Consider the following 17,050-nt stretch of genomic DNA (forward strand, 5'->3'; position numbering starts at 1 on the left):
ACACACACACACACACATATACAAACACAAACACACACACACACACACACACAGACGCATGTATATGAACATGCAACATACTGTACATAAATACATATTTACTCTTGCAGCATACAACTGACATACATAAATGCTTATACAGTGACACACACACACATATACAAACACACACACACACACACAAACACACACACACAAACACACACACACACACACACAAACACACAAACACACACACACACAGTGTACATTCTCTATACTCTTCAACAGAAAGTTTAGAATGAAAAGTGTCTTGTCTGTTGTTCATCATTCTCAGGATTCTAAATATACAGCACTAAGACTCATAAAACTTCAAGCTCATAATGTAAGGTATGCTTAGTTCCTAATTAATCAAGAGACTATATATTTTACATAAATGATTTACAAACCATCTGTACAAGTTGAATACAGCAATTACATATGAGGCATACACTGAAATACTGGTACACAGAAAGCAAGACAGAACATTACAATATACTGAATTCTATGTATAACAGATTATAGCACTTTTAATTTCTTACCCGTCCATCTTTCAGTGCCCTCATCACTTCTGCCATTGTAAATGTTCTCTCAGTCACTTTAAATTCACCCTGACGGAAATAGTAAAACAAGAAATTCTTGTAATTTGCCAGACTAAAATCACTGATAGTGTTGTATAATCTAGATGTACCATTCAACAATGACTAGGCAAAGTAATACCATTCATTCATTCATGAGATGTTGTTTTAACTTTGATTCAAAGACTAAAACATTCACCATAGATCTGTTGCTGGTTCCAAGATGCATTGCGTGTCTCTCCATACACTGTGTACATGCTGAGGGGTTTGTATGCATAACTCAGGGGGATGGTTGTCACCTAACTGTACCCTGGGTTAACCTGTAAAATCACTCTCTGTCATTGATGGTGTTTAGTCTTTGTTCTATAAAATCACTCATAATGAAAGAGGTCAACATGTCTTTCCATCATTTCCTGATGAAAATGTTATTTCAAACATACTAAATACAAAACAAAACTAAACCGAACAACATAAGCGATGTTCTGTCGCGCACTGCATCTTGGAACTGGAAAATTGATTATTGTTTTAACTTTAATGTATATACCAACTGTAGGCCATACATAATAACATCTTTGTTTAATGTCAAGTCAGATTTGCAAAAGCAAGGAGGGAGGTAGCTTTTCAAAACTGATCTACCCTTAATTCCCCTGGCTTCCCTTTAACTGTAATTACTGATAGTTCCCTAGTGATGAACAGTCAATATTACATACAACTTTTGTATTCACCACATATGACCTCATTTGCATACTTATTGTTATTTAGCAAAGTTTGATGACAGTATAGTATACAACAAGGATTCTTCCAGTCTCATTCAAACACTTCACAGCCAGTACACTACTTCTCATTTCACAAAAAGTCATTTGTGAAATATTTTGTAACTTCAAATTCTGTAATAAAGCTAGGACTTTTTATCTTACAAAATCTGACATTACAAGAGATAAAATACTTTAAATTTCCTTACCCACTGTCTGGCTAAATCTAACAAACTCTTCCGTGTTATTCCAGGGAGAATGAGACCATCTAATGGAGGTGTCACTAGTTCCTTCTCTGTAAAATCACACACATGGTAACTAAATTACATATTCATCATATGCAATGCATGGTGAGAAGACCATGAATATTCAGCTCTGATAACAACTCATTATCATAAATTGAATTCATGAATATTCATTGTCTTAATTAGCATAACCAATTACTAATAAGCCTTGCCTTGTGCAGTTCTCGGTGTTATATCATGTAGTTAAGATGCACCACGATACAATATACCATAAATATACAATACAATACAATACAATACAATACAATACAATACAATACAATACAATACAATACAATACAATGCAATCTAATGCAATACAATACAATACAATACAATACAATACAATACAATACAATACAATACAATACAATACAATATAATATAATACAAATACACTTACCTCCCTGTGCATTTTTCCAAAACATAAATATATTCATAGTTCCTACTTCAGTAAGTTGATGATCATCGCCATATAGCCATAGTACTTGTTGACAGCCAAGTTTTGTGGCCTCTTGTTGTATCATAATGGTAGGGCAATAGTTTCTTTGTACAACAAAATATATATAATATATCAGTCAACTACTCCTCTAAACAAGTCACATGTATAGTAATATGACAAAACCCAATGATGTGCAAGTGTAAGTGTGGCAAGGTATTTGCAGGAGTACTTGCAGTAATGTTTTGAGCTCTGGCCCATCTTCAGTGTCAAGGAATATATCAGCATAAGAGTTACCGATAGTAGGATAGTGGTAGATTTGTACACACTCTATGAAATCCTGTATAATTACACAAGCTGCAATGGGTTGTATGCTCCCCAGGAAGCATTTTCAACACCCCAGGGGTGAAAGCATTAGATTTTGTACTCACACTCCAAGCTTACCGGCAGTCCCCACTACCCCCTTTGAATGCTCTAACATACTGAGAATAGTCCAAGTTGATATAATTAGGGGTGAAAGCATTATTTTGTACTCACCCTCCTAGCTTACGGTCCCCACTACCCCCTTTGAATGCTCTAACATACTGGGGGTCAGCCAGTAGTTTGACTGGATTAAATGAACCAGTTGCAAAGTATGGACCAACAGGACCCAGGATAACAAATAATAAGGCTTCTGTAGAAACATTCACTCCAAGTGAAGGCTAAAATATCAATGGAAATATTCATTTAAAGTTAGAATTATAATTCAGTAGATGGCCATATGTAGAGTTCATGTTTTTTGTTTGTTTGTTTGTTTGTTTGTTATCAATAATTGTGTAAAATGTTTGTTATTGTACAGATAAACAGATGTTTGAGGGGATGTTCACTATGGGATGACACATCTATGACAAATGTCATTTCAAAGTGGGTCTTATATAAATTTAGAAGAATATTGGTGATGTAATAAATACTTTCTTTCTATTGGATGAAACATTGATGTCAAAGGTCATGTTACCTGCATTCCAATCAAAGTTGGTGTTATTTATGATCTAATAAATCATCCATTCTATTGGATGAAACTGATGTCAAAGGTCAATCCATACTACTTGTGTTCCAATCAAAGTTGGTCTTATATAGTTACAAGAATATTGGTGATCTAATAAATCACTCATTCTATTGGATGAAACATCAATGTCAAAGGTCACTTACCTGTGTTCCAATCAAAGTTGGTCTTATATACAGAGTACTGGTTGTTGAATAGGGCACCCATTCTTTTTCTATGCTAATAAATTTCTTCAAGCACTTGATCAATTCTTTACCATCAAAACTCTGCAAAGCAAAAACGAATCTCAATAATTAGTGCTTGTCAATGACAATGTTAGTTTTCTGTATAACTGGACACCATACACCAGAGTCTTGTCTTGGTGTTACTATCTCAAGAAGCTCTCCACACCAATCTCAAAGACTTGTCTTGGTGTTACTATCTCAAGAAGCTCTCCACACCAAGCTCAAAGACTTGTCTTGGTGTTACTATCTCAAGAAGATCTCCACACCAAGCTCAAAGACTGAACTGAATCTATACTATAAAACAGAACAATGAAAATTGAAAGCTTATAAAGAATACAATATGAAGTACTTACAGGAAGAGAAGCTCTTTCAGCACTGCTCAACATCCTAGCCATATTTAGTTCAGGTCTAAATATACGAACTTTGTTATCTACACCTCGGTATGCCTTCATTCCTTCAAACAACTGAAAAAAGAAGAAGAAAAATTGGCATACTATGATATTTGCAGTATCTTATCAATTCACAAGTTAGTTCTACTTTGATTTCAATCTTTGAGAGCAATTATAATAAATTAAATAACAATGTTAGTTTTTTATAATTATGCCACTTTCTTAAAAAGCTTTTACAACTATTACCCCACCCCCCTTCAGCATGGACCTATAGTGACACAACAGCCCTTATCCTTTCTCAACTCCCTGGGGAGCATACAATCCATTGCAGCCTCTATAAGCACACAGGATCAAAGCATTCACAATGCAAACTCTATCCTACCAGGTCCCAATTATACAGCTGGGTTGACTGAGGTACAATAATGGTTCAAATCTTACCCAGGGACTTTAGTCGTTCAGAAATAAATGACAGCAATGAGGCTCAAACTTGTAATAAAATATTCTGAGCTGTGTCACTCTAACCATTCACCCAATAATATTAGTATTTATTTATTTAGTGCATTTCCCATACTTTGCTTAAAGTGCTTTAAAATGATTACTCCTGGCATAGACATAAAGTGATACACCAGTCTTCTATACTTCTTCACCTCACTACTTTGACTTGAATCCTTCAGAACAATATGTGATAATCAAGCTAAATGCAAACTAAAAAAAAAACATTTTTCAAGACATATTGTGTTTAGTATAATCTCACATTTTACTGTCTTTATCCAATGTAAAGTTACTGCAAAGTGAAAAGGAACTTTGAAGACCTGTAACTAAGAATAAACTAAAATAAGAATACAAATAAAGTTGATATAATTTGGATATAACTTACTTCAACTGCATAGTGAAAGACGGACGTAGCGGGATGAAAGGATAGATTAGCAAAGGGTGAAATTTGAGGTTTTTCCCAACCATTGTCTTGTGTCCATTTAATAGTCAACATGTGATCTGTAAATTCTTTACCAAAGACTAATTTATTAGGATCTGGTTTGGCTCTCAGTTCTTTAGATAGTTCAACTTCCACATCATCAGCCTACAATACAAAATAAATGACATTATACCAATACACCAGCAGCCAAGTTGAATAAAAAAATAAATTATGAAATATATACTCTGGTCATTCTATGTCAAGACAACGCGTGTCTATGTCACTGGTTCTGCTGTGTTTGAAATATGTTCAAAATTGCCATTAATTTCCCCAGCTTTTCTTTGATATTACTGGCGCCGGTATAATTATGTTATTCTCCAATATTTTTCTTCATTCAGCCGGAAGATACTCGTTACCTAAGGTTTGTCACTACACTACAAGTCACTAGACAAAGACACTAGACCAAGATCCCTTAGAATTTTTAGATCACTCATATTTTCTTTGGCTGAACAAAAGAAAAATATTGGGGGAAAACATCTAGTTACCTTTAAAAAAAAAGGTCTCTACTTCTGGTTTGTATGTACAGTTTATATGGATCACTCAGATGTCTACCAGTTTATTATGTGTATATTACTCTACTGAGTTTCAATATCCTCATTGTGTGTGTGTGTGTGTGTGTGTGTGTGTGTGTGTGTGTGTGTGTGTGTGTGCATGTGTGTACTGTGTGTGTATGTGTCTCTGTGTGTGTATGTGTATGTATGTATGTGTGTGTGTCTGTGTGTATGTGTATATGCGTGCGTGCGTGTGTGTGTCTGTGTGTATGTGTATATGTGCGTGTGTGTACTGTGTGTGTATGTGTGTGTATGTGTGTATATGTGTGTGTGTGTGTGTGTGTGTGTGTGTGTGTGTGTGTGTGTGTGTGTGTGTGTGTGTGTGTAGATGGATGGGGGGAAGGTGACACTTGGTTTTTATCCCTGTAACCTGGCTAACCACCCTAGATCACTCAGTTTTCTGAAGTGCAACATCATTATGTCCTCTGTCTTATCAAATCTGACTCGCCGTGCCATGAATGGTTCACAGGTGATACATCACTCCTATCAGTCTGCCCTTTAAGATATGGCACACACCCCTGACACACACCAATGTCTACGAACCCACCAAAATATGGTGTTCCTCCATCCCTTACTATACAATGTATGGTGACTGACAAGAAAATCTAGTTTTCATAATTCTGATGGACAAAAAGTGTCACCTTTGACTAGAACTTAGGTGTAGTGATTGCTAGTGACATGACTATCATATATATATAGGAATGATGCGGTGTACGTGATAATCCATCACAGTTAAGTAAGATAAGAAGTAAACTTCAGACCCTTCATCTTATCAGAGAAACAGTGTCCATCCCATGGACACACGTAGTACACACAACCAACGCTGACCACACAAAATGCAATGTTTGGACCATTTCTTACCTTGAAAGTTGAAGAATGTCTAGAGAAGCCACCGACACATACAGGCCTTGCCACATGACCAGTCTGTATGATCTGAAATTTGGAAAAAAACAACGATTGAATGAATTTGTTGAGATTTGAGTTCCTAATCTGAGGTCGTCTAAAGGACACACCACTGACAAAGGTAAAGTAAACATTTACATTACATTACAATTGACCTATCTAACTGTATCTATTCAAAAACTTGCTGCACTAACAACTCTAATGGACTGGAAATGAAAGCACAAAATGTTCAAGTTTGAATTTCAAATAGTAAATAACATCATAATCTATCTTTTCAAAAAATAATTGGCTGTGATTCTGATCCTACTTCATAAACAACAACTATCTACAGATCAGTGCAACTACTTTAGAATACACACTGATATATAGGGTGGCAAAACCTTGAGGACTTGGAACTTGTATGAATTTAATGTAAAGAACGAGATCTTACTTCTTCTTTCTGACAATGGGACCAAACTCTCGTTCTTGACAGGTATTAAAACAAAATTCCTAAGTTCTGATTTTGTGCATGTAAGTTAAAAGTTATGGAAACTCTGCCACAGTTAGGCAAATAATACAAATATACAAGTTTGCCATAATAACTGTTGTCAGTCTATCTATGATGGCAAACCAATTGGGAGACATGGACTTCAGATTGGTACAATTGAGTTTGAATTGATAAATAACATGTATGACAATTTATAACATATTTCTATTCCCAAATATTTTGCTTGGTTTTAACTTTTAGCTGTACTTTATAACTATGTCCATTCTCGATCTTAGTCTAGATAGTTTCAGTGTCCATGACTCTAAATTTCAGTCTACATAGTTTGTGTCCATGACTTTGATTTCAATCTTTATAATATTCTATCTACTCATAGTACATCATTCTGTTATTTCCACTACACTTCGAAATAAAACAGTAAGGACCGGCTCATTAAGAACGGTACAGTAAAATGGCTGTGGTTTGCGATGATGTAGTACATGTTCAATTTATCAAAATGCCTGTTGTGTAGTACACTTGGTCATCTTGCTTCCATCTTTGTCAAAGAGTCTTAACCGTAACAGCTTAATTTTTTTCAAAAGCCTACTTCATATTAGGATTAAAATCTAGGAGTGTAAAAATGGTTGTTTGGCAGAACTATGGAACAAGTTGGATCAGATCATGTAGGAATCTAATATACAATGTAAATCCCTATAGCTATACTGATAAGAATTAACACTAATGTGATGACATAGGATTGAAACATAACCCAGGTCCCTTTTAGGGTCAGTGGTGACAAGTAGGTAAAGTGTATCAACTTTGATATTTGTGACACAACGTACAATTGATATTAAGTGTGTGTGTGTGTATGTGTGTGTGTGTGTGTGTGTGTGTGTGCGTGTGTGTGTATGTGTGACGTATGTGTGCGTACGCGCGTGTGTGTATATGTGTGTGTGTGCTTGCGTGTGCGTGTATATGTGTGTATGTATGTGCATGCGTGTGTGTGTATGTGTGTGTGTATGTGTGTGTGTGTGTGTGTGTGTGTGTGTGTGTGTGTGTGTGTGTGTGTGTGTGTGTGTGTGTGTCAAAAAGTTGAAATGTCGTAGTTTATACTACATCTACCAATACAGATAAGCTAGCATCACTAAATAGGTAACATTTACTTGTGTTTACTAAGTCATTTTATTTCTAAGGTCTGCAGAACACTACCAGCAGTTTTGTTTTAAAAAATGGCAGTAAACAGGTAAAATCTACCCAAGCTTTTTTTTTGTAAGGGTTTCCTATCAGAGTGTTTGTTTCAAGATTGGTAAGTAGGTAAAATCTACATGAGTTCCCCTATATATATCACCAGTGTTCTCCACTAGAATTAGGGTACAAAGTATGGCAAACCATGTCAATTTTACCAGATTCTGTTCTCTGTTTAATACTGGGATTTGTAAACCAAAGCAGAAACAGGACTACTAATCTTTACAGCCGTCATATGTGTTTTGTGGACTAATATTGTATGGCAGAAGGGATCAACTTTAGGAGAACCCATTAGTTGTACTTAACTACCAAAGTCTGCCATCCTATATCTAGGCTGTTATCATTTTACCATATGTAAATGTAGTGACACAGAAACATCATCTGAATCACATAACCACATAACCACATAAATTTATTTACAAAAAGTAAAGATATCGAAAGAAAAAAAATCAAAGCCAAATCACTGAGTGAACAGATATCGACAAGTGTGTCACTTGCATATTTGGACAACGTGTGCACGGACATGGACAAATTACTGTCCAGGTTAAATACATGCACTCTCCATTGATTTACAAATCGAAGTGATATCAAGTATATACACTACACATTTTTGTATCACTAACAGCTTTCACATATGTTGTCATATTGTCCTTCTAATTATACTTGGTTGATTCAAAATTTACTGGTTTGTAGTGTTTTATTGGTTATTGATATTTACAATGTAATATCACTGACACCATAACGATACTATCTATCAACAAACATCATCATGTGACCTCCTTTTGTACACCAACTCAATTATTGACTTAGACATAGCTAAAGATAATATACAAGCAGGACATAGAGGACTTTGAAATCACTACAGCTCACAAACATGTTTGAAAATTTGTTAACTTTGCTGAAAATATTTAGTAATTTCTTGGACGTAGGTTACCTTGGTAACCATTCATATATACCTTGTATGATACATTGTATATGCTGAAATTAATAGCAAAATAAATGAGGGATGCACAGAGATGTAAAACAAGTACTATAGTAAGTTTGAATGGACTTTGACATCACGGCAACTTACAAACAGGTTTGATACTCCGTCAACTTACATGTAGTTGAAAATAATATGGGTAATTTTTAGGACACAGGTTGCCTAGTAAACCATTCACAGTGGGTAATTTTTACACAGGTTGCCTAGTCAACCATTCACACTGTGCATAATATGGTGTCAATTGTATATTTGTAACTTGACATAGTAAAAATGAATGAGAGACACTCATAGAATGGTGTATTACAAACAGCATGATGTGTGGATGGACTTTGTATTGACGCCTGTTGATGCCATTGTTTAGATACTTTGAGACATGTGGTTACATGTATGGATACTTTATACTAAATACACAACAACATGTTTTCATGTTTGATGTTACAAACACAGACTTTGTTAATGTTAATTATAAAATTGTTTTATAAATTAAAATCCAAAATACCCAATCCTCATGCCACTTTAACAATTTTAAAATCTAACATCACTTAATTTCTAAAATCAACAACATGTATATTGAGAAAAAACAACAAAATATTCATTAGTAACTGAACACAGCATTTTAATTTTGTGAGAAACTTTACATTTTATTAACTAGGAGTTCACTCCAGGTTCAATCTATGACTAGATATTGGTAGTCATTAGTTATTGTGTACAATGTATGTAAAATCAACGACTGTATCACAACTGTACAGTTTGTGTTATTTTTTCAAAAATGTTTATCCACATGCCAATCCATCCCTCATATTATCTTTGCTGCAATATACGTACATGTACATCATTATTTCACTATTGCATGATCTTGTTGCAGTTCAGGTTGTTCTAAAAATTGTACTTCACCTGGTTTTTTTAATTACATATTTAGAGTATTTACAATGTACACAGCAAATAATATGGAGGTTGAAATCTACTGTAGGGTATGATAATGGTTTTATATAGTAGTCTCCCACTCAATGTTCAAAGTACTTTACAATTATTACTCCTGGCATGGATCTATAGTGGCACAATGACCCTTTACTTCCTCAACTTCCTAGGGAGTACACAATCCATTGCATAAGCATTCACATTGCAACCTCTATCCCACCAGGTCCCCAATTATACAGCTGGGTTGACTGAGGCACAATCATAGTTCAAATCGTACACAAGGATTTTAGCCATTCAGAACCAAATGGCAGCTCGAACCTGCAACCTGATGCTTCCAAACCGATCACTAGAACCATTCACCTATCATGACGCCACATGATACAATACATGATTTGAAATAACTTTATTTTTTGTATAAAATTAGCAATATTAAATTCATTGTGTCAGGATCTAGTAGTAGTATACAACAATGTACTCCTTGGCTAAATGTTGACAGCAGTGTTTTCATTTTACACACTGAAATGATGAAATGAGTAGAAATTAATCACCACTATCAAGTGATTAACTACTTTATAATATAGTGCATTTATTTGAAGTACTTCCTTGACATCAACTTCACATGACAGTGAATAGCGCCCTCTTGAGACAGAAAAGTATTAAGGGGAACACTGACACTACCAGTCCACTGGCCATATTCTCTACAACTGTTGTTGACACATTTCACAATAGCTGAATACAAAAAGGACAACTCATAAAGTATGTTAGTGGGACTTATTTCTGCAGAAAAAACTAAAACAATTAGACTACAGCAAATCACATTAAATATAAGAATGTAGCATAAAGCATCACTATGTCATTATTTCCATGGTTTTATTTATCTATCAATATTTTCACATTCTGTGTGTCAATGAGTACATTTTTTTGTAAACCCAGAAACTTTGCTGAAGATTTATTTTCTTGTCATTTGTTGGAAAACAATAACATGAAAGTAAGTAATGGCCAAAAATGTGTCATTGTATATATAAAACATAGAACACTAGGCTTAGAAAATGGTAAAAATTAGTCTTTGGGAAGTACACTGTTAGTGCCTGTAAAATATTAAAATATTTTTATTGGGGAAAATATCTAGGTTACAGTATATTACATGTATAAGCCTGACGGGCTGGGATGTAATTACCTCATATACCTATAATAAAATATTCTACTACTATAAATTTCACACAATACATCCATGCATGTCAAAACTGAACACAATATATCAAAATAACATATTGTAATGTTATTGTATAATTTATTACACTACTGGATAATGTTAGAAGTACAGGCTTGTGTCGGATTACAATTACTAGTTAAGTCAAACAAACAGCTGTCTGTGTCTGTCAAGTTAAAAAAAATGAATGGGCCAATCTTTGTATCTCCATTGACAATAACATTACGATATAATAAGGACATGGAGTATCATGATGAGAGAAACTTGGGTTTACAATGGAGGTCAAAACACAGTAACCATTTCATAGGGTGGACTCCACTATTCTATGGGGTTCACAAAACACAGTAATTATTTCATAGGGTAGACCCCTCTATAAGTATATGGGAACCCTGAGGCATACAGAACACAGTAACCATTTCATAGGGTAGACCCCTCTATTCTATGGGGTTCACAAAACACAGTAACCATTTCATAGGGTAGACCCCTCTATACATGTAAGTATATGGGAACCCCGAGGCATACAGAACACAGCAACCATTTCATAGGGTAGACCCCTCTATTCTATGGGGTTCACAAAACACAGTAACCATTTCATAGGGTAGACCCCTCTATAAGTATACAGGAACCCAGGGACTTACAAAACACAGTAACCATTTCATTTCTTAGTAGGCAAGGAATGGAATATTTCTATTGTTGTTACACCCCTTTGTGACAAGAAAAGAACAATGTTCTTTTTCTCAATTGTGAGAGTGGAAAGTGGTTTGTCAGAATGAATGTGTCCTAAAATAAACAACACGATGACTGCATATGACTATTATAATGTCAAATCAACAATAACTGCCAGGAGTTCTTTCAAATGCATTCAAATTTTTATTGTGTGGATACTCAGAAATTACAAGAGGGCTCAGTCTCAGTTACACCCTTCTTTTGGAAGAATATCATTACTAGTTAAATGTATTGAGTTTTATTTTGAAATTTACAAGAGGGCTTAGAGACTGAGTTACACCCTACATTCCAAAAGCCCTATTAGTATTAATAGTTACATAATGAGTTTTATTTTGAAAGTTACAAGAGGGTTCATATTTAGTTAGTTTTATACCATCGTTGTGGAAGACCACTGTTACCAGTTACATATTGAATTGAGTTTTATTTTGAAAGTTACACGAGGGTTCAGAGTTATAGTTTTATACCATCGTTGTGGAAGACTACTGTTACCATATATATATTGAGTTTTATTTTGGAAACAGACAACAACTATGTATGAGTCATAATACTAGTAAACAAATGAGATTGACCTGAAATCCATGTGACTGGGTTAACAGTTACAATACAACAAGTAGTACTGTTTATTTGTCTAGAGTCCATTCAAAGGTGTGTACAGTCTGTACTTAAAAAACACCATTGTTCTCAGGTTTGATAATTTGCCAAAACTTTAAGTATTGTCCTTAAAATGCCCCTAAGCCATGCTATGTCTGTATAAACATTGCTAAGAACAGGTGCTCAATGTAGTATGTATGCTGGTATTTTCATTGTACTAGTGGCATGACTATACCATAGTGGTATGCACATTTGTAGACCAGAACAATGTACTCGCTGTAACTAAGGTATTATTTTTGGATCTGTCAACCAACAATATATTCACTGAAAATTGTTAAAATACCAATGATAAGAGATAAGACATTGTAATTGTATATGTAGAGGAATTTTCCTTTAGTAGGGCAGTAACAGGTTGAAATAGTGACCAAAAAATGAAGTTGATTTGATTTATCGTGACTATAACTTATATGTTTAGCCACAGGTGATGCAATACTGCATTCAAAGTGTACAATATTACAACTCATTGTATTCAATAAACATTTTTTTTTAAAAAGTCCCAGTTGTACAGCTGTACAGCTAGTGTAGCTTGAAACTATTGAAATAATTAAAAGGTAAGATGGAGAATTTAATACATTAGTCATATAAATACACATGTACACTGAGATGTCACCCGATAGGGCCATTCAAATACAGCCCCCCCCCCCCCCCACACACACACACACATTTGAACAGAAATTCAATTCCTTTAGAACTTACTTATCTATCCCGGGGGGGGGGGGGGGGGGGTTACTCCCGCCTTTTTGCCCTTTGGTCTAAAATGGGTACTGTAGTGTAATTTTAGAGATAAGGAATCTAAACTGGGTTTCACTTTTCACAATTTTTTATTTTATTTAGTCTAAAATGTGGTCCTGGAAGGAACCACATAATAAATTCTCGACTAGTTCGGAATTTCCACCAGCTAATTCACTGGTTGATAATTTCATATTGGTGATTATGTATTTTAGTCTAAAATGGGGTCTTATAAAAATTTGAATGGTCTAAAATGAGGTATGGGTTTATGGTAAAAAATTTGTTTAAAATGGGCTCTGGTGTTGGCAGCATTGGCTGCACACCCCTATCACCCCTACCAGACCTGGTCAGTGGTACCCCCCCCCCCCCCCCCCCCCCGACCTGGGTCATTATGTCTACCCCTATCACTGCTGGCACTCCATATACTGACATAGCCACATGTACTTTTTTGCAGTACAGCTAGGAAATGTCATGACAAGCATACATTAATTTGACAGACAGTGGAAGACAGAAGTAGACACTACTTGTAAATAACTTATCTGGTCAACCCACTGTATTCAGTACAGCAGTTGTTGACACCTTTCACAACAAATGAACACAGAAATATGACGACTTGTAATTATGTTATTAGGGTTGTCGGTGGCTCAGTGGTTAAACCACCTGCCTCTTACCACTGCGGTCGGGGTTCGAACCCCATTCAGGGTTCGATTAAATTTACCACGCTGTAAGTAAGAAGAGTGTCGTTCAGTTTGACTCTACCGAACAACGCAGGTTTTCCCCGGGTACTCCGGTTTCCTCCTGCATTAACACTGAACCCATGAGGGATGGCCCTCACTGGACTTCTTGGGAGACAAGTGTTTATATGCTTAAAGAACTATCCAGTATAAATAAAGATTATTATTATTATTATTATGTTTGCAGGACTTATTTCCACAGAACAAGCTTTTGGATGCACCCAGCAAAAATAAATCTAGTGCTTAAAACTTACGACTACAGTACAGTACTTACAATATATCTGTCTATCAAATGGAATGAATGATCCATCACATCACCCACAGATTCTCACTCATTGAGTCATTATACACAGCAGACAATACAAGGTTTCCACAAGATAGTGGGATAATGATGAGAAAGGTCACATAAACAGATGGTCAGACTAGTAACATTGTCTCTTAGTTTTTTATTATTTCCTCTCTTTTTGTTCAGCTAAGTAGGACTTCAGGCTATAAACAGATACTATGTAAGCTGGCCTTTCAATACTTACAACACACCTACATTTCTTTGTGGTCGATTGATCTATACAATATTATTCTTTCAATCTTTGAAAGCCATCATTATATTTCATTGTCTTCCTAACTACCACACCTACATCTATATTCTATACAATTTACAAAAAAGTTTCTTATCTTTTTGCAAGCTATTTCACCTCTAAATTCCCATATTTTGGCCTATTCCTATTGTTTTCTGCTGGGTGGGTGAATCCATTATTTAAATATGGTGATAGAGTTAAAGCTGGATGACATCATCGGATAAACATCCTGTTGTCATAGCAACCTATTGTTGATAGAACCCTATTTTTATCCATTCTTTTATTTTCCTTTGTGTCTATAGAGCTTTTCTTGTATGCTTGATCAGTTGTTCTTACTGCCTATTCTCCTTACTAGATTACAATACCCCTTATACTGGGTCACATGTCTTGTGTTATATACAATCCAAACACGAGATATTCAACATTAGACCAAGCAAACCTGTCTACTCTGAGTTTTGAGGGTTTCATAGACGTAATATCTATTGACCAGACTTTGATTTCAAGGTATGTAATAACTACCAGTAAATTTAAACTTCAGAGATATGTAATAACTACCAGTAAATTTAAACTTCAGAGATATGAGATATAACCAGTGTGCCCTCAAATCATGGTAGCCAAATTTTGTTGTCGTGCGTCAAAATGAGAAAAATTGACATTTCTTGTGAGTCACCACATAGTAAGAGATGGGAGAACACCAAATTTTGGTGCATCACTAGAAATTGTGTGCGTCAGTGGCATGTCAAATTGACTTAGAGGACACACTGGTCACCACATAGTAAGAGATAGGGGAACTCCAAATTTTGGTGCATCACTAGAAATTGTGTGTGTCAGTGGTGTGTCAAATTGACTTAGAGAGCACACTGGATATGACAGAAATAGAACTTTGGGTCTAAAACTAGGTGTTATATAATTATGGCAGTAACTTGGTAAAACCTACAATAATGGTAATGGGGTTCCTCACCTGTGTTTTCACTACAAGTCAGTACAATGTCATATCTACCCAAGCTATTATTCTAGGATTCAAAACGGTAAACTGAAATAATAAAACTGAGAAAACTATATCTGGACAGTTACTATACATATCTGGGCAGTTTTCCTATACAGGTTACTTGGTATAAAAACCTCAATGATTCAGTTTATCTACCACTATGAAGACAGTTTTCCTATACAGGTTACTTGGTATAAAAACCTCAATGATTCAGTTTATCTACCACTATGAAGACAGTTTTCCAATACAGGTTACTAAGTATAAAGATTTCCGGTAATGAGATTTACTCACAAATCTAGATGAAGACAGTTTTGTCTATGAAAGGATAGCAATGACTGTGTTCAGTGAATACAAAAAACCCAACCTAAATGACTCACAAATAGAGTAGAGTAACTGTTGAATTACATCATAAAATGAAGACAGTCATCACTTAGTGTGTTTACCTTAAAGGCTTGATGACTATACAGCAAGACAATGAAGGCTTTTGTCTCAAGATAGTCAGAAGATGATCAAAAAATGTCTGACAAACAGAGAAACTTGATCATAAATCGGAGAACAATTTATATTACATGTATGTATGGACAGTGTGTTTACTAAGGGTGGTAAGTAGGTAAAATCTGCTGAGGTCCCCATGTCATTTTAACAGTGTTTCCAAATAAAATTACCATAGACTCTATGGGAGGAAACACTGACATTTTTACCCCTTTCTCCCTTTCTGTTAGTGTTACTGGGTTTACTAACCTATGTAACAACACTGATTGGTAAGTACATGTATGTCAATAGTAGATGTTATAATATACCTAGTGATAATGCTGTGCCATGATTCGCTAGAATCAGTCAGTGTTTTATTTAAGGGCGGTAAGTAGGTAAAATCTACCTCGGTTCCCACATCATTTTACCGGGGTTCCCCACCTAAACTATGATACATTGCATGGGAAGCACTACCAGTTTTACCTCTTTCCCCCTTTCTGTTACCGGGGTTCCCAAACCTTAGCAAAAACACTGAGTCACATGATAGGAAAATAGAATGACTATTTCCCTAGGGGAATAGTTCCATCAACTACCGCGAGTTCACAGCAGGTCAAAATGGCAGCTTATGACGATGCTGTCTGCCACCGCGAGTTCACAGCATGAGGTATATTATAAAACACATATTGCCTGGCCTATATTCAGGCTATAGCACCCGTTTATTACCCCCTCGTGACTGTGAGTTACCAGATGGCCTTCGGCCTCGTGAAATAGCATGTGATTCTGGTAACTCAGAGTCCCTCAGGTGTAATAGGACAATATAATATTCAACTTTTGAGTGTCAAATATTTACAAATATGAAAACAACAACATAAATTGATTATAATTTTATCATTTATTTAAACTATTCGGCTAGGTACGACTGTCCACTTAACCCCACCCCTAACTTTGGGGAGTGATGTCAATAAACTGTTTATAATTTTGCATTTTTCTGTACTTATCCATATGAAGGCCAGCGGTTAGTTCTTTACAAAATAGGAATGAGTTCATTACTAAATTAATATTCATTGGTTTGGTGGCTACTAGTATGTGAGTTATACACTTAGTTGAGTTTTATCAGGTATTTACTCTACAGTATTCTTGTGAATGATCCTGTTTTCATAATGATGTACAATTGTTACCTACATTAGCAGTAAGTAGGTAAAATC

General features: G+C 35.4%; 1 protein-coding gene across 1 annotated transcript in view; it reads right to left on the reverse strand.

Moving 5' to 3' along the window:
* The window catches only part of LOC144447965 (branched-chain-amino-acid aminotransferase, cytosolic-like), a 42,693-nt gene that overhangs the window by 1,504 nt on the left and 24,139 nt on the right, over window positions 1–17,050 (reverse strand). Inside the window, exons 2-9 of the mRNA XM_078138086.1 lie at window positions 6,112–6,183; window positions 4,604–4,804; window positions 3,691–3,801; window positions 3,260–3,379; window positions 2,609–2,772; window positions 2,036–2,178; window positions 1,558–1,643; window positions 561–629 (exon numbers count right to left, since the gene is read on the reverse strand). Of these exons, the coding sequence (XP_077994212.1) occupies window positions 561–629; window positions 1,558–1,643; window positions 2,036–2,178; window positions 2,609–2,772; window positions 3,260–3,379; window positions 3,691–3,801; window positions 4,604–4,714 (804 nt within the window). The 5' untranslated portion in view covers window positions 4,715–4,804; window positions 6,112–6,183. The remainder of the gene's footprint in view (window positions 1–560; window positions 630–1,557; window positions 1,644–2,035; window positions 2,179–2,608; window positions 2,773–3,259; window positions 3,380–3,690; window positions 3,802–4,603; window positions 4,805–6,111; window positions 6,184–17,050) is intronic.

The sequence above is a fragment of the Glandiceps talaboti genome, chromosome 17, assembly GCF_964340395.1.
Source record: "Glandiceps talaboti chromosome 17, keGlaTala1.1, whole genome shotgun sequence".
NCBI classification, from domain to species: domain Eukaryota; kingdom Metazoa; phylum Hemichordata; class Enteropneusta; family Spengelidae; genus Glandiceps; species Glandiceps talaboti.